The sequence below is a fragment of the Dama dama genome, chromosome 24 (genome assembly GCF_033118175.1).
Source record: "Dama dama isolate Ldn47 chromosome 24, ASM3311817v1, whole genome shotgun sequence".
Lineage (NCBI taxonomy): Eukaryota > Metazoa > Chordata > Mammalia > Artiodactyla > Cervidae > Dama > Dama dama.
In genome coordinates, this window is record NC_083704.1 from 19,690,147 (window position 1) to 19,708,542 (window position 18,396).

The 18,396-nt window shown below is 41.4% G+C and overlaps 1 protein-coding gene across 4 annotated transcripts in view; it reads right to left on the reverse strand.

Annotated features, from left to right (window-relative positions):
- Nucleotides 1–18,396, reverse strand: part of ULK4 (unc-51 like kinase 4) — a 524,814-nt gene that overhangs the window by 268,919 nt on the left and 237,499 nt on the right. For all 4 annotated transcript variants that reach the window (XM_061127855.1, XM_061127853.1, XM_061127854.1 and 1 more), the window contains one exon: nt 9,809–9,857. In XM_061127855.1, the coding sequence (XP_060983838.1) occupies nt 9,809–9,857 (49 nt within the window). The remainder of the gene's footprint in view (nt 1–9,808; nt 9,858–18,396) is intronic.

The following is an 18,396-nucleotide window of genomic DNA, read 5'->3' on the forward strand; positions in this document are numbered from 1 at the left end:
ACTCATTTATATAAAATTCTAGGAAATGCAACCTAATCTACAGAGACTGTAAGTGAATTAATAGTTGCCTGGGACAGGAGTGAGGACAGGGGGATAGATTAAAAATAAGCACAAGGAAACTTTGGAGGATGATGGTTGTGTTCATTATCTCAATTGAATACACATATGTAAGAATGCATCAAATTATACATTTAACACATAATAGAAATAAATCATGCCTATACATGTACATGGGGCTTCCCTGGTGGCTTGGCTGGCGAAAGAATGCGCCCGCGATGCAGGAGACTCGGTTTGATTCCTGGTTTGGGAAGATCCCCTGACGAAGGGATAGGCTACCCACTCCAGTATTCATGGGCTTCCCTGGTGGCTCAGACGGTAAAGAATTTGCCTCCACTGCAACCTGGGTTCGATCTGTGGCCTGGGACGATCCCCTGGAGGAGGACATGGCAACCCACTCCAGTATTCTTGCTTGGAGAATCCCCATGGACAGAGGAGCCTGGCGGGTATTGTCCATGAGGTCGCAAAGAGTCGGATACAACTGAGCAATTAAGCATAGCACAGCACAGCACAGGGGTGTACACACACATACCCTGATGCCACGAACGTTACAATGTAAGATAGATACAAGATATATTATTTTTTAAAATTTTTTAAAAGAAAAAAAGAGGTCCCACTTTTTTAAAAGAAAAAACAGATATAATACATACATGGAAACTAATGAAGAAAATACGCATCAAACTATTAGGAAGACTTTCACGTTCTATCTTTGACATTTCTGTCCTGTTTGAACTTTTATACAAGCATGTACTGCTTTTGTTGTCAGCAAAAATAAACCAAAAAGTCCTCTGTAATAACTTGCCCTCACTGGCTCATCACAGTCCTCCTCCAATTTGGTACCTCTAATAAATCCAAAATGCAATTTTACTTGCTATAACTATTTAAAAAGCTCTCCTTTCCCCATAAATCTGTAAACTACTTTAGAGCATCAGATTTCCTGGCTCAGCCTGAAAACCCTTTGCAGTGCTGGGTCAGCACATAAATTCTGCTTTCTCTTACTCATCCAAGAAAACAAATGCAAAAATCATGAAAAGCAAATGCTAGTAGATGTTTGCTGCTTTATTCAAAACTAGTAACTTTTTAGTGGTATTTCCACATTCTTAAGTTGGTATTCTCAATAGTTTAGCACATGAATAAACTCATGCGGTCCTACATTACCGAAGAATTTTGAGAAAATGTACCATTCGCTGACCATATATTGAGAAAGAATGATCATCGCTTTTAAACTTGACTCTTTCAGTAACTCTTTATATTTACCACAAGCTATTTTACTTGGTTCCATCTATCAAAGAGCCCCAAACACATGGGACTTTGGAGCTATGAGAATGGGCAAGGCCTGAGGACCACAGTGGGCATTTTAACACAAGCCTGAACCCAAAGTTGACCAATGGCCAACGGCTGGGCATCCTCAGATAAAGCAGCATTAGGAAAGAAGTAAAACTGAGTGATATCACTAGTCAAGGCCAAAATTCAGGGGAGCTACAACCACACTGCCTTTTGTGAATATATTATACTAAAGAATGTTGGCCCTTCCTACTGTTTCATCTTCCAATCCACCATCAAGAGAGAAAAGTCAAGTGTGATTGCACTCCAGAAGGAAAGGGTCTAAACTGAACAGCCATGCCTTGCCTCTCTCACTTCTTCACTAATAAAATAAAATGTTGTTATTGTTCAGTCACTAAATCCTGTCTGACTCTTTGTGACTCCATGGACTGCAGCATCCCAGGCTTCCCTGTCCTTCACTATCTCCCAGAGTTTGCTCAAACTCATGTCCATTGAGTCAGTGATGCTATTTAACCATCCCATAAATGTACTGAAAAGCAAAAAGCAGGGAGGACAACGTGCTGGAAACAAACATGGTTGTGTTTAGAGTGACTTCCTCCTGAAGGGAAATTCACAATACGATGGAGGAAATAGATAAGAAATCACCTACTGCAGCATAATCCAACAGAAATAGAATACAAGCAACATATTTTTAATATTCTGAAAGTTACAGTAAAAAAAAAAGGGAAAGAATCAAAATTAATTTTAACAATAGTCCCTTTAGCCCAATATACTCCAAATACTGCCATTTAAACATGTAATCAATACAAGAAAATTACTCAACTACTTTACATTCATTTTTCCCTTGGAAATTTGGTATGTGTTTGACACTTAGACTGCATCTCAACTCAGACCAGCCGTGTTTTACATGCTTGTTGTGCTCTATGTGGCTGCCGACTGCCATGCTGAAAAGCGCAGGTCTACACGAGAAATTTAATCAACAGCATAGGCAATGAGATGAGTGCAGGGGGAGAGGCGCACATAACTACCTAAGATTCACGGACCTTCAACCAAGAGTTCTGCCTCTTCTTCCAGTATTATACTGACTCTTTTGCTTTTCAAAATTTAATCCAGTGTTTGTTTCCTCTCGATTCCCTCTCATGACACTTTACTGGACTACAACTCTCTTCACTTGTCTGTAACAACTTAATCTTATTCAGGTTTCACTTGCTTGCTGGGCCCTAATTTTACCCTTACTTCACAAGTCTCATTCCACAATCAACTAAGAATTTAAAAAAACAAAACACAAAAGCTTATACTCTACAGAAGTACTTATCACCTTCTCCTGTGCTTTGTAACTAGGCCACCTCCTTGCAGAGAAGAAAGAAGGAAGAGTTAGTATGTTTCCTCAATGTGAAGCCCAGGAATTGTAACAGAACTAGAGACAAGAATGTGCTTGGTCGCTCAGCTGTGTCCGACTCTTTGTGACCCCATGGACTGTAGCCCGCCAGAGTCCTCTGTCCATGGGGATTCTCCAGGCAAGAATACTGGAGTGGGTGACCATGCCCTCTTTCCAGGGGATCTTCCCAACCCAGGGATCGAACCCAGGTCTCCTCCATTGCAGGCAGATTCTTTACTGCTTGAGACACCAGGGAAGCCCGAGAAACAAGAATGATGATGATAAAACTCAAGATCCCCTTGGCTTGGGAGAAGCTCTATGTGACATACTCTCACTATGTGCCCTGAGATTGGCCAAAGGTATCCTAAGCCTTATTTCAGCATTTTTTTCAATGAGTATAATTTGTAGCTTTTAACTTAATAAAGTCCATATTCTCTCAAAGCCCAACTGAGCTGATTATGCAGAAAGCAACCATGCTTTACCCAAGTTATTGATACGTTTATTTTACTAAGCTTCAACCCATTTATTCAGCTAACTAGATAACATAGTATTGATCAGATCAAAGCCACTGGTTCAGTTACTATTTGAGCAAATTCACTTCATTCAATCCAGTATCAGTACATTGCACCTCTGCCCGAAACTCTGCCAGAGTTATCTGGCAAATATACATTTATGACACAAGCTACTAAGAATAGATCTGTGCAAATCCACCTCCTTCCCAATCGCCACCAAATAAAACACTTCAAACTATACATGGTTAGCGGTGTATAAACTCATCTTCAAATACAACATGAATTGCTTATCAGTCCACCCTACAATCCACAGAATCCCTGACTGGCATCCATGTAGGTTGAGGAATCAGATTCACCCCCTGCATCCAGTAAGCACTCTTTGTGTAACTTTTAGTATTTTCCTAGGTCAAGTGTTTTGAAATTGGAATCAAACCACGTTTCCTGTTTTAGAAATTCATGTTCAAGTGCATAGCGGAAGCTTATCAATGGCATACTGAACACAAAAAGGGTCTTAGCTTATAAGGAACTTGTCATTTTAACCCTAAGAACCAACTCACATTAGATGGGCTGCAACTAGAATGGATCAAAGTGGGAGGGGGGATCGGGATTGGGAATACATGTAAATCCATGGCTGATTCATATCAATGTATGACAAAACCCACTGGAAAAAAAAAAAAAAAACAAAGTAACTTTAAAAGTCAGATGAATACTCAGGATTAGAAACATTTCTTAAGTGTGATGTGGCTACCAGTGTGTACCACCACAGTATGTCAGTGATTAAATCCTTTATGCTCCAAAGGTCCACAGGGCTTTTGGTAAAGAACCTGCCTGCCAATGCAGGAGACTTAAGAGGTGTGGTCCAACCCCTGGGTTGGGAAGATCCCCTGGACAAGGGAACAGCAACCTACCCCAGTATTCTTGCCTGGGGAATGATATAGATAGAGGAGCCTGGTGGGCTACAGTCCATAGGGTCGCAAAGAGTTGGACATGACTGAAGAGACTCAGCATACACACATGCAGGGTCTGATAGCACCCTGTGTTTTCAGGCATCCACTGGGGGTTAAACAGGACTGAAGCAATGCAGCACCAGAAGTCCATAAAGAGATTCTTTCCTAAAGGTACCATTGACTTGAAAGATTTACTCAAGCTTGCTTCAACTGCTATCATTGAGAACTGCTAAAACAATATAATTGTCAAACTAGTGTATTGCTAATCCCATTTTTATTGTTAACATTTGCCAATGAAATTGCTCTTTAATTGTTTGCTCTGGAATAGACATAAAATATCATGACAGTGATATTTTGGCACATATTGGAAAATCTGCTATGAATATAGATTTTTTCCAAAAAATACAGGTTGCCCATATTACTTGGCATTAAAATGATTTACGGAAGTAGGCCAAAAGAAAAAACTACTGAAATAAAATGAGGAGAGACCAGAGTTATAGCAAAATCCAAAGGCTGATCCATCCAAATTCATACTTAAGACTCGTTTAAACACAATGTTTACTCTTTGGAACACTTTCCAATGAGGAAAGAAGAACGAGGAAAGAAGGAGAAAGGGAGAAGACTTTCCATCCTGCTCATCGAGCAACTCAACACTCAAAACCCAAGCCATCAGGCCCTCCTGTGATTGACTTTCCCCAGGAGTCCCCATTTATTAAGCAGATCCAGACTGCCTGAGTGTCGCAGACCCTGCAGCCTGTGTATGGGAGCCTGGCTTAATTCAGGGCAGGCTGCCTGAGGCTCTGCTGTCCCGCAGTGGCCCTGTGCTGTCAGGGAAGACTCAGCGTCTCACCCAGGTGGGCCCTGCCAGGGAAGCAGCACCCAGCTGCTGCGGCAGCTCCTTTTTGTAAGCCATCAGCTACCTGGCTCTGTCCACCACTTGGCCTGCCAAGAGTGGGGACACTTGCAGGTGCAACCCAGGATTAAAAATATCCTGGCTGCTCTCTGGCCTGAATGTGATGCTAGAACTCCTGGGCCCTTAGACCAGACCTCTGAGACCAGTTCTGTCTTTTAAGTTTCCATCCCAGAGTCCCTCTGACTGATCTCAAAAGCCTCGCTGATGGAAATTGCGGGAAGCTCCCAAAATCCAGCTTTCAACCTGTTTCAAGTTTCCAATAAAAGCTCATGACCCTAAATCTCCCCCCAACACAACCCCTTGGCCAGGCAGTCTATGTCCTCACTGCATGCTGCCCTGGCACAAAGGGGCTCAGAAAGATTTTTTTAAGTAGAGGATCCTGACTTTTTAATTTTTAAGTGGAAGTATAGTTTATGTACAATAATATATGTTACAGGTGCAGAATATATTGATTCACATCTTTTAAAGCTTACACTACATTAACAGTTATTATAAAATATTGGCTATATTCCCCAAGTACAATATAGCCTTATAGCTTATTTTATACATAATTGTACTCTTAGTCCTCTACTCCTATATTGCCCCCTGCACTGGAAACCACTACTTTGTTTAGAGGATCCTGATTTTGAAGAGTATAAATTATTTGCAAAGAACCACAGTAAAAAGACCTGCAGGGTCTGGTCCCAAAGTACTCACTCCCTACCATCTCTCCATGGCACTGGTGCAGGCACATTTAAGTACTCAGTATAGCCTAGCTTCGAGGCCACTCTCCTCATGACAACCCCCTGTTAAAAGGTTACTTCTGTGAGATTCCTCTCCCTACATGGAGCAGAGCCCATCACTCCCTCCCCTGGAAATGATAGTACTCTCTTTCTCTCTCAGTAAAGCTCCTACCAAACAGGACAACAAATACAGAATTCTGCTGCCTTCATCTTCACCTTCCTCTGGGCCCGCAGGAAAGACACAGACGCTGATTAAAGTCCCTGCCCACCAGATGAGGCAGTTTTGCTTTCTTAAAGAAAAACATCTCAGACAGGATGTCTTACATCGTGGGCAAAAGTGCACATCATATGGGAAACTCAAGACAAGAAGGAAGTTATAAACTCCATTATCAGGCTTTAGGTACCTCAAACCAAAGATGGAAAACAGTTATGGGCTGAGAGTAAAGAAAAAACTCATCAGGAGATCACAGTGGACCACCAGCTGAACAGGTGAAACGCTGCTTTGTTTTTCAGTGAGTGGCCCGAAGGGCAGTAGCCAAGGGTCTCGGCCCAATCTTTTCATTATGTCTTGTTCTGATCAAACCACTACGAGAAGCTGTTCTATATACACCAGACACCACCTAGGCCCTCGAACTTAGAAACCAAACCTAACTAAAGTCATAAACTGTGTTTCCTTGAATCTAGGAATCCGTCAGTTCTAAGATACACCATTATTTTATCAAGCACTACAGAAGAAAAGTGCTGCCAATTAAACTACGGCACGGTTTCTTACTACTTAGAATTTGCATTTCATTTTTATTGAAAGAGTTCTTTTAAACTTAGACTTTTTTATATAATATATTATTATTGGGCACTAATAAAAAGAAAAGGAAAACTGAAATGTATCGGTTAAGGCAATGACAATCAGGTCACCTGGCTAAAGGCAACTGTTAAATGTCACTGGTTTGGGAAGTACAGTCCAGTTTCAGAAATGTTAAAATTTTAATAAAAAAATGTACAGCACAGAATCAATAAAACACTCTCTTACGTCTAGCTCAGTGACAAAAATTGGAAAGGACAAGGCAGTAGTTCATAGGATAACCGCTAAAAAAGACACTTCATTGATTAAAAATGTATGTATACAGAGAAAACAGTTCAGGGTATTCAACTCAAGAAAGATGAAAACAGAATAAGGATTTGAGAATATTCTTCAAGGACATCAAAAGTCCTATCCCAAAAAGTGATTTCCAATTGTTTTTTCTTTATATTTTTTAAAAAAATAAGAGCCTACAAGAAACTTGAGCATGGAGATGTTCTATTTGGAGGAAGAGTCTCACCTAGAAATGCCTCTGAAGTCACACAACATGGGACCAGCTGGAATCCTGACCTGGAGAGTGTGTGTAACCTCCATCCACTCCCTGTGACAGTTACAACCCAACAACAAAGGTTTAAATGGTGGCACTGATCAATTAAACATTTGCACAATATGAAGCCTTGCTAGTTGCCAGTAATACAAAGATTCAGCACGTTCCTGGGGGCGAGGGGGAGGGGGATTGGTAAGGCACAAGGGAGAATTTCCCACATTGGGATTTCAGACCGTGAGATGACTGCCAAAGGCTGGGGTGAGAACTTTCTATCAGTCACAAGGAGCTGTAGTGATCTTAGCAGGTCAGAAGCCCCCTGGGCACAGCAAGGGGGTGAGTAACATCCGAGAGTTTCAAGTCTGGCCAAGCTCCAGCTCTCTGAGTCTGAAACACCAAGTCTAGCACAAGCCAGATGTGGCTGAGAGTAGACAGCTTTGGCTCCTGCCCCCTGCCCAGCCATGTGGCTGAACCCAGCCGTTTACGGCACCCATGGCCCTCCAAACACAAATCCGACTCCACAAATTAGCAAGCGATGTATGTCCTGCGGAAGGCAGGAGGTACATATACCACCAGGCGAAGCTTAACAATCTCCACTAGACAGCTGGTGATCGCCATGATGCGTCACCTCCTGTTTCTCTATTTTCTCTATTTCTTCTCCTGAATGCCCAAAGGTTGCTCTGCTGGAAGCGAAACAAATGGGCGCTAGAGCAACGCCTGCGGGCTGGGGGCAGATTCTCACGGTTCCTCTGGCTATGTTCTTGGGCTCTGCTGAGACCAGGAAATAGAGGAAAGCTACTGAGCCAGTCTGTTTCCCTTGCAGACAAAACCGGGGAACATAGGGGAGCCACCACACTGATCCCTTCCCTCCTGGCTGTAACAAGGACAGAGGCCCTTTGGTATCATGCGGGGATGGAGCGGAGGGGAGGATGCCCCGGCCTGGACCTCCTTCACTGCCCCTCCTTTCCCAGCAACCCTCGGCACCACCCCCCACCCCCAGTGCCTGACCCAGCTGGTGAACTGCCTTGCATAACTGTAGCTCCCAGATCTGCTCTGTGGGTGCAAGTCTCAGGCCCCGTCATGAAGCGGGGCCAGAGGACTGGGAGCGTGGCTCTGCTGGGCTCAGGACCCAAGCAGAGTGCCAAAAAAAACACTGCCCTCATCTGCATGCAGCTTTGCATCACATTTGCATACCAACAAGAGACTGACCCAGACTTGCCTGTTGAGTGTCCAGGAGTCTCCGGCGGAGGTGTGGGTCAGCTTGCTACAGGGCCGGGGCAGTGAGTGCAGCAGTGCGTGCATGGGACCTTTTGAAGGAGGTTGCCATTATCTTCTCCTGACACTTCCTCTAAAATCCCCTTTGACCACTGGAAATGGTTCAATCGTCTTAGGACGCCAGCTCTGGGTCATCTTGGTGTCACTTGAGCGTGCTTTGGGAATGCCCACGTCTACTCCCCACCTAACTCAAATTACTCAGCAAACCCCACAGCTCTCCTCCAAGGGCAATCTGTGGCCAAGAAAAATAATGTTTTCACCATACAGCCCTATCAGAGCACAAGTAACATGCAGATTAATATTTTAAGATGATTAAAGAGAGCTAATTTTCCATGTGTAGGGTTATCTGATGGTACAAGCTATTGCTTTATGGATGACCGAGTCAGGTTCCACTGATCTGACTAGGGATGGGTCCCCTCCTTTGTTGCCTGCACTGACAGCCACGGAGGGAAAGTTTTTGGTAAAGGGGGACAACCCACCCAGGTACAAGAGAACATTTTTTTGTCTAAGGGCACTCCCTTGCTGTAAGTACCAACTCGGTTTTCAGTGTAATTCTCAGATTTAAGTTTAGTATAAATAGAGATTTAGCAGAAGTGAGAAAATCCAACCCTGCATCCCATTTTATTCTCTACACAGAGTAACCAGAGAGGAAAGGTTTTCTTTAACTGGCGGTTTTCAATCAAGCTGCGTTCTATGAATAGGAAAAAAAAAAAAAATGGTGTACAGAAGCTAAGCTACTCTACATTCTGATGAGGACTACTTCCGCCCATAGGCATCAAACTGCTGACCTGACTCAGTGATGACAAAGTCAGAGAGCTTCATGCTGAACATGAGAACATGCAGACTGAAGCACAGCGATCATCATTCTGCCATTTCATCCACAAACCAAACTCAGATATTCTTTGTATATTTTGTTGTTGTTCAGTCGCTAAGCCGTGTCCAACTCCTTGGAACCCCATGGACTGCAGCATGCCGGGCTCCCCTGTTCTTCACCATTGCCTGGAGCTTGCTCAAACTCATGTTCATTGAGTCAGTGGTGCTATCCAACCATCTCATCCTGTGTCATCCCCTTCTCCTCCTGCCTTCAAATCTTTCCCAGCATACTTCTATATATATCTTTCTATAGTAGATAATGTAATTTTTAACTTAATAGAAATAAAATGTGAAGGATTTCCAGAAAGGTCCAGATCATTAAACAATATCCCTGTACAATCGCAGAGCTAGACAAGAGCTCAGACAAGGAAACTGAGGCCCCACAGGTTAAGTGACACCACAGACACACAATCCGCTGTGCAGACCGCCCAACCAAACCATGTGGCCAAAGCTTTAAAAATGTTTCAATTTTTCACTTGAATTTCAGACACACACTTCTTCTCTTACCAGAATTACTTCAAAAATGCGTGAGATCAGTTTGCTGTCTTCCACAAGTCTGTTAAAAAGAAATGCAAAGATAATGTATTAATAATGATTCTTAAAATTATTTAAACGGCTGCCCCAACAGGGAGCACTGCAGCCCCATGTTTTACTGCTGAAATACTGTGACTGAGGAATAGTATGATTAAACACTCATTTTAATACACTGAATTACATCTAAACACAAGAAATGTGAGGCTTCTTTGAGAATGACTATTAGCTTTGCCTCATTGATCTGCACCAGGCAAAACCTCAAACATATATATAAATGTAAAAAATGTATTTAAAAAAACAATTATTATAAAGACTATCAAAATAGGCAATGTCAGCTAAAATAATGCAACCTATCCTTCATGTAGTTAAATTATAAGCTTCCCACACTGTAATCTTTCATATGTACCTCATTAGTTATTTTCTCAACATTAATGATGTAATGTTCAATGATTTTTAATGATCTTTAACTTTAAAAAAAAGTAGACACCAATCACACAATAGCTTCGAGGCACTTTCATCAAACCTAGTGATAAGTGGTCATTTTTTGTAACAGAAGACTTTCTCCAAGCAATTTAAAGGAAAATAGCCTTTATTCAAAAGGGATAGTTTTTTTAAGAACAATACTTCAATCTCTAAATATTCCTTTAGTCCACGGGTCAGAGAACTTTCTCTGTAAAGGGCCAAATAGTAAATATTCTGGGCTTCACAGGCCACGCAGTCTCTATAGCAACAATTACCTCCGCCACAATAGTGTAAAAGTAGGTATAAATAATCTATAAATTAATAAGCATGGCTGTGTTCCAATAAAATTTTATTTACAAAAACAGGCAGTTTCCCATATTAGGTCCATAAACTATAATTTGTTGATCCTCCTTTAGTGGCAAAAACCACTACAATATTGTAAAGTAATTTAGCCTCCAACTAATAAAAATAAAAGGGAAAAATAAATAAAATAAATAAATAAATAAAAAGAAAATCAAATTCCTTAACTTGACTAGACTTTACTTTGTAGATAAACCACAGCGCTTAAGACAAGCATATTCCTTTCGCTGTAGGTATGGGCTGTTTGTCTATTTCACAGAGGACATCAGGTGGATAGAAAGGAAATTTATCATCTGGCCTCCCTGGAGCTTGTTTGTCTATAATACTACATTGATAAAAGAAAAGCCTATGAGACTAGCAAAAAAAAAAAAATCACAGTGTTTTAGAAATATCTGTTAAGGAAAAGCGAGCTACAGAGTGAATCCCCAAAGACAGAAGCACTTAGAAAACACTAGCTCAGTATCTAGCAAAAATAAACGTGATCATTTTCTATAGTCTCGATAGATCAGAGGGGAAAAGTTTTGACTACAAGTATTAAATTCGTTGACATTCTCTCACTTTCCTGGGCAACTGCAGGCCCAGGAAGGAAGATGGAGCTCCTTATACCATGAGTGGGTAGGATAGGAAATGCACAAACTCAGGACCAAATGCAACTTTAGGTCAACACATCCTTATTTCTCTTCGTTTCCTAGATATTAACCACATCATTTCCTAAATTGGTCTTCTGAAATTTTTGTGATATATACTCTTACCAGGTCCAGGCCTGAAAGAGCCAAGCACATATATTTCTGAGTGTGGTTGCCCTAGCAACCAAAAGCCAGGAACATCACAGGGACAGAGGCACCCGTGCTTCCTCAGTGGTACCAAGGAGTGACAGCTCCCTGTATCACAGCCTACTCCAACATTCAGATCCAAAAGCAGACACTCACAAGGCCAGACTTTTTATGACGGTATTTTAAAATACATTCTATTACCAACATGTGTGCATGCTAAGCTGCTTCAGTTGCGTCTGACTCTTTGCGACCCTGTGGGCCCTATGTAGCCCTCCAGGCTCCTCTGTCCATGGTATTCACCAGGCAAGAATACTGGAATGGGTTGCCATGCTCTCCTCCAGAGGATCATCCCGACCCAGGAATCAAACTCCTGTCTCTCACGTCTCCTGCATTAGCAGGCAGGTTCTTTACCACTAGCGTCATATAAACTACATAAATGACCTTAATTCAGTCTTAAAGATTGCCACTAGTTCATCTCCAGGTCTCTGCATGACAAGCAGGCTGACCTGCACTACCTCTTAACACTCTTTTAAGTTCTAACAGTTCGATCCTTACATTCTTCTGAACACAATCAACCAGAACAATTTTGTTCTTTGATCTGACTAACACATCATTTAGAGCCATGTCTGGAAAATTAAAAGTGAACTCAAGGTTAAAAAAAAATCACTTTTAGTGAAAAAAAATTTTTTCTATGACATTTTCTGTGACCCATGAACTAACCTCACATGTAATCCCAAAAGAATGCTAAAACAGGTATGGGACAGGGCTAGCTGCAAACACTTACAACTATCTAAAATGCATCCGTTTTTCAGACTGTGGGAAGTGACCGATAAGTAGGCGATGAATATTGACTAGCATTTTCTTAAATTTAAAATAATAAAATAGATATCTAAAGGTGTCACACACACTATTGTTTCTGTGGCATTTTTATTTCACTTATATGGGTACTGGGTAGTGACCTATTGTGAGTTGTATAAAAAACACCTGAAATCCACAGATTCCAGGCTGCTTCAGAGACCTTAGTTTTTAATATGTTCTTAAATTTTGATTTTAAAAACTGGGTCTGCTTACTTAATGCATCTCCTTTCCTATCACCACAGGTCCAATTAGTAGCTCAGCTCTCAAATGACCAAACCCTTAATGTGCTCTGAATAATGGAGTGCAGTTCCTCTGACTTGGTGTTCCGGGGAGCAGCTCCGGGGCTTGGGCCTCTGTAGCCCAGGGAGGACGAGGCTTACCTCTGAACAACATGGATGTGGCTGATTCTCAGGGAATTATTCAGGCATAAAGTCTTAAATCATTATATTAGACTTTGGAAAATCATGATGCAAAAGGCGACCTTATTTGGGGGCTCTGTTGTGGTTGGCCTCCATGATTTAAATGACCAGTATCATTTTACTACATGAGTCTGCTATTTCCTAAAATTGAAAAGAATGAAAATGCTATGGCTTATGGACAGCCCAAAGGACAGGAAGGGAAAGATTTATCTGAATCTTCTAAACCAAAAACAAAGTAGAGATCTTTTTGAAATTATCCCACATCTTCAAAGGATTGTGAAGTTATTAACTGTAGTAAACTTTTCTCCCTTTATGTTAGCCATTTAAGCACACTGTGTTTAAGTAATTCCAGATGATTAAGTTGAATATACTGCCGTTTCTAAACTCCATTTCTGGGACTACTTTACGTTGGGTTTTTTTGGATGGTTTAGGGGAGGGGTTCTTTTTCCCCTAAATGGTGTAATTAATGATAAGAGTGTGTGTGATGAAAGAATTTTCCTTACAAAGTTTATTTCAGGAGATTCACTGGGATTTTTGTATATCTGTGGTTCATGTTATTAACAAAACAGGTACTGTTTGCATTAGAAAATTTTAAATGAACTTGTGAAAATCTTTAGGATATATTATCTGGAATTCTAACTCCTGTTCTTAAAGCAAATGTTGCCATTGGTGTTGGGAATTTTTTTTTAATTTTCAATTAATGAATTATTTTATTAATTGATAAATTATGTATTGATAAAAATTTTAAACTATTTACTGATGTTTGATAACTCATTTAAAATACCATATATTTAAATTCTGAAAAATACTTGGTTGAGATTTAACTATGAAAGCCATAGCACAAGTTTACAAGAAAATTTTATCACAAATCATGCTAAATGATAACCAAAAGGATTTATTATTATTTAAAATATACTTTAAATAATAGGTCAACACTTTTGATGTAAGAAGAAACAATGGCTTCAGAGGTAAAGTTATTGACTGACCTATGGAGTCAAGGTGGGCTTGGTTCTCTCTATTTGCTGGCACAACTACTTTTTATATACTTTGAAAATAGGGCTAAATATAAACTAGCAATATTTAGATACAAAAGACTAGGTTCAACTTAGGTAGGGAAAATTGGTACAGGGAGATCACTCTAGTTCTGTTCAGAGAGATACAGCAGTAGGTTGGGTTGAATTTCAAACTATTATTAGCTTTCTTTTTAAAAAAAAAAGCAGGCAGAGGATCTCCACCTGCTTTTTGCTCAGTTATACAGGCAAGAAAAGTGACCTCCAAAAGTGATAAAACACGTCTACAGAAACATGGGGGTCTATCCATCAAGTTACACTGTCTTGAGTTTGCTTCCTTACTTGGAGGCTTTAATCTGCTCCCAGGGTGGAGACAACACACATAAAGAAGGGCCAGGAGCCTAGAGTCACAGTCCTCATCAGTCAATCCTATCCTTCAGGAACAATGTCCTCCCCAAAGGCTTCTCCGCGGTCTCTGCAATTCTGGAGTCTGTCTAGTCACAAAGACCTTACTTAGTACTGGAGACACTTCTTCCTGGATACTATGTCAGGTTATGATGAACACTTTTGAACCCTTGTCACGAGCTAATCTTACAGCTCAAAATCAACGCCTTCAAGCTCAGTCAAGTCAAATGGCTTGATGAATGTCTGACAAACAGATATCATATAATAGCACTCAAATGTGGAATCTACAAGAATGGTACAAATGAACTTATTTACAGAACAGAAATTGAGTTACAGATATAGAAAACAATCTTACAGTTAACGGGGGAAATGGAAGGGAAAAACTGGGAATTGGGATTGACGTATAGAGACACCTACATATAAAATAGATAATAAAGACCTATTGCACAGCACAGGGAACTACGCTCAGTACTCTGTACTGACTTATGTGGGAAAAGAATCTTAAAAAGAGTGACTATATGTACATGTAAAACTGAGTCACTCTGCTATACACCTGCAACACAACACTGTCATCAACTATATCTCATGAAAACATTTTAAATGGCTTGACAGACACACAACCAAACAAGAAAACAAAACTCCACTTCCATCAGAGGCATATTCACAGGGTATAGGTGACCAGGCATGGGGAGAACTTAGGGAGCAGCCCAGACGACTGAAAGGAGGTGATCATGAGCTTGAAAGACAGGGGATTGGCCGGTTACAATGTGTGGAGACAGGCGTGCCTACCTGGAGATGTGGTGAAGAGAATCAGAGAAGGCTAATTAGTAAAGCAACAACATAACTGTCATGCTCACAAGTGTGGCTTTCACCCTGAAAGGATGGGAAGCCTCCACTGGATTTTAAGCCGAAGAAGAACACGGTTGGATTTGTTATTCAAACTCCAATCTGACAGTAACAGGAAAAAGGAACAGGTGAAGCAGTGCAGGCTAGAACATCGCTCCTCAAAGAGTGGTCTGCAGGCCAGAGCCAGCCTGCCAACAGCCACAGACCTATGACAATATAGTGACAGAAACTGGAAACATTACATTTTTATGTTAGACTTGATGATAAATTTAAACTTTATGGCAGTTTTAAAACATGGCCCCAGCAACACATGATGACAAACAGAACATCTGCATCAAAGGACCTGTCCAGGAGATGTTTACAGTGGAGCATCCTGGCAGAGACCACCTTCCCCAGGGAGCACATTTCACATCACCAGGAGTCAGACATACTGATGTCATATACACCCTGATATCATGCATCAAGGAGGGCACATCCTCACTTCTGGGGTATGCTTGTGAAAAATGCAGAACACTAATCTAACCATGAAAAATTCAAGCAAATGTGAGAGGCATCTTACAAAATAACCACTCATAATACGTCAAAAGTGTAAGTCATGAAAGACAACAGAAGGTCTGCTCTTTAGGTCTCTGTGAAGGAGACAACAGGATTATTTGAGAGAATAGCATTGAAACAAATGCATTACCCTATGTAAAACAGATAACTAGTGCAAATCTGATGTATGACAGAGGGCACCTAAACCCAGTGCTCTGTGACAACCAGGAGGGACAGGGTGGGGAGGGAGAGGACAAAAGTATACCTATGGCTGATTCAAACTGATGTATGGTAAAAACCATTAGAATGCTGTGATTATCCTACAATTAAAACAAAAAAAATTCTTTTTTAAAAAGACAACAGAAGGGTGAGAACTGTCCCAGATTGGAGCAGACTAAGAAGACATGAAAACTAAACGCAGTGTGGGGTCCTAGTTTGGACCTGGAACCAGAGAAAGGACATTACTGGGAAAACTGGCAAAACTGGAGTAAGATCTGCAGATTAGTTGACAGTGAAAGATGTTTCTCCTTAGAAGAAAAGCTATGACAAACCTAGACAGTGTATTAAAAAGCAGAGACATCACTTTGCCAACAAAGGTCCGTATAATCAAAGTATAGTCAAAAAAACTACTGGTCTTTCCAGTAGCTTTTCCAATAGTCATGTATGGATGTGAGAGTTGCACAATAAGGAAGGCTGAGCACTGAAGAATTGATGTTTTTGAGCTGTGGTGTTGGAGAAGACTCTTCACAGTCCCTTGGACTACAAGGAGACCAAACCAGTCAATCCTAAAGGAAATCAACCCTGAATATTCATTGGAAGGACTGATGCTGAAGCTCCAATACTTTGGCCCCCTGATGCGAACAGCCAACTCATTAAAAAGACCCTGCTTCTGGGAAAGACTGAAGGCAGGAGGAGAAGGGGACAACAGAGGACAAGATGGTTGCATGGCATCACCGACTCAATGGACATAAGTATGAGCAAGCTCCAGGAGATGGTGAAGGACAGAGAAGCTTGGCATGCTGCAGTCCATGGGGTCGCAAAGAGTCAGACTTGCCTGAGCAACTGAACAACAAATTATATCAATGTTCATTTCCTGGTTTTGAAAGTTGTACTATGGCTCTATAAAATGCTACCACTAGGGGAGGCCTGGTGAAGGATATACGGAAATTTTCTGCAATATTTTTGTAACTTTGCCATGAGGCTAAATTTATCTCAAAATGTAAAGGCTTTTCTTTTTTAATGGCTCCTGAAGTCTTCGTGTCTCCTCTCTTTTAGAAGTGGGGTCTGCGTCCTCTCCTTTTGAATCTGGCAGGTTTGAAAGTGCTTAGACCAACAGAGTAGCACAGAAGTGACACTATGTGATTTTTGCTCATATTCTGTTTGTTTTAATTTCACTTTCATAGCATTTTAGAAAAATGTTTATTCCAGCTATCTGCTGCTGCTTAACAAACCAACCCCAAATGCAGCATCAGAGAGCAATAACTACTCTGTCACGTCCATGGCTTCTGTGGGTGGTGAAATCTGGACAGGGCACAGTGGGGGATGACCTATCTTTGTCCCCAGTGTTTGAGGCCTCAGCCGGGGAGACACAAAGGCTGGGGTTGACTAGACTAGCTTAGAGGCTGTAATTATCTGAAGGCTTCTCTATTCACATGTCTGGTATCTGGGCTGGGATGACTCAAGGAAGGCTGTTAATTCTGTTCACTGGATCACCCAGTACTGCCCTGTCCACGTGGCGTGGCCTCGCACAGCGGGGCAGCTGAGCGCCGAGCAAGAGCCTTCCGGGAGAACCAGGCTGAAACTGCATGACCTTTTGTAACGGAACCTTGGAACATAGAGCATCACTTGAAAACAGTTAAGAGGTTAAAAGTCCAGCCCAGACTCAGGTGGAGGGAGCTAGAGCCATCTGAAGAGGGAGAGGCACTGTCACATAACAGAAGAGCATGGGGCAGGAGATGTTTTTGCAGCCATTTCTATAAAACACAATCTGCCATGGGCGTGGTACTGGGCTGCAACATGTTGAAATTTCAAAATCTGTTTCTTCACCAGATAGTTTGAGTAACACCAATGCAGAACCAGAGAAACCAGTTAATATGCTACTGCAGTGATGCAGAGGAGACATGACTGAGGCCTCGTATTAGTTGTCTGTTGGTGCATAACACATTACCATAAAATTCATGGTTTAAATCACACCCACTGATTAACTCAAAGGTCTGTAGGTCAGAAGTCTAGTTCAGCATGGCTGGGTTATCTGCTCAGAGTATCAAAGGTCTAGAATCAAGATGCCAGCTGGGCTAAGTTCTCATTAGGAGGGTGGAAGGGGTCCAATTTCAACCTTACTACTGACAGAATTCAGTTCTTTGCAGTTGTAGGACCCAAGTCCCTATTTCCTTGTTGGCTGTCAGCCAGGGATCCCTCCCAGGTTCCTGAGGACATTCTCATTCCTTGTCATGTGGCCCCTTCCGTCTCCAAAACCAGCAATGGGGAATCTCCTCCATGTAAAATCCTTCTCAAGCTTCAGATCTCTCTAACTGATATGTCTTTGACCTCTAGATCAGATTTAAATGGCTCATATGATTAGTCAGGCCCACCATGAAATGATCTCTATATTTTAAGGTCAACTAGTTTGGGACCTTAATGACATCTGCAATAACCCCTCATAGCAGCAATAAATTAGTCTTTTAACTGAATAACTGGGAGAACATGGGCTTGGAGTCTTAAAGGTTATCTAAGAATTCTGCCCACTACAGACTTGACCTTGCCTCCACCTCAATTCCATCTTATTTCACCTCCTTTTTTTAAAAAAATATAATTCAGATTTGATTCTTTGAATAAGCTGCTTCTGACCAACTTGTGTATAAACCCCAAAATAGATGCTGGACATTGGTTAGCTT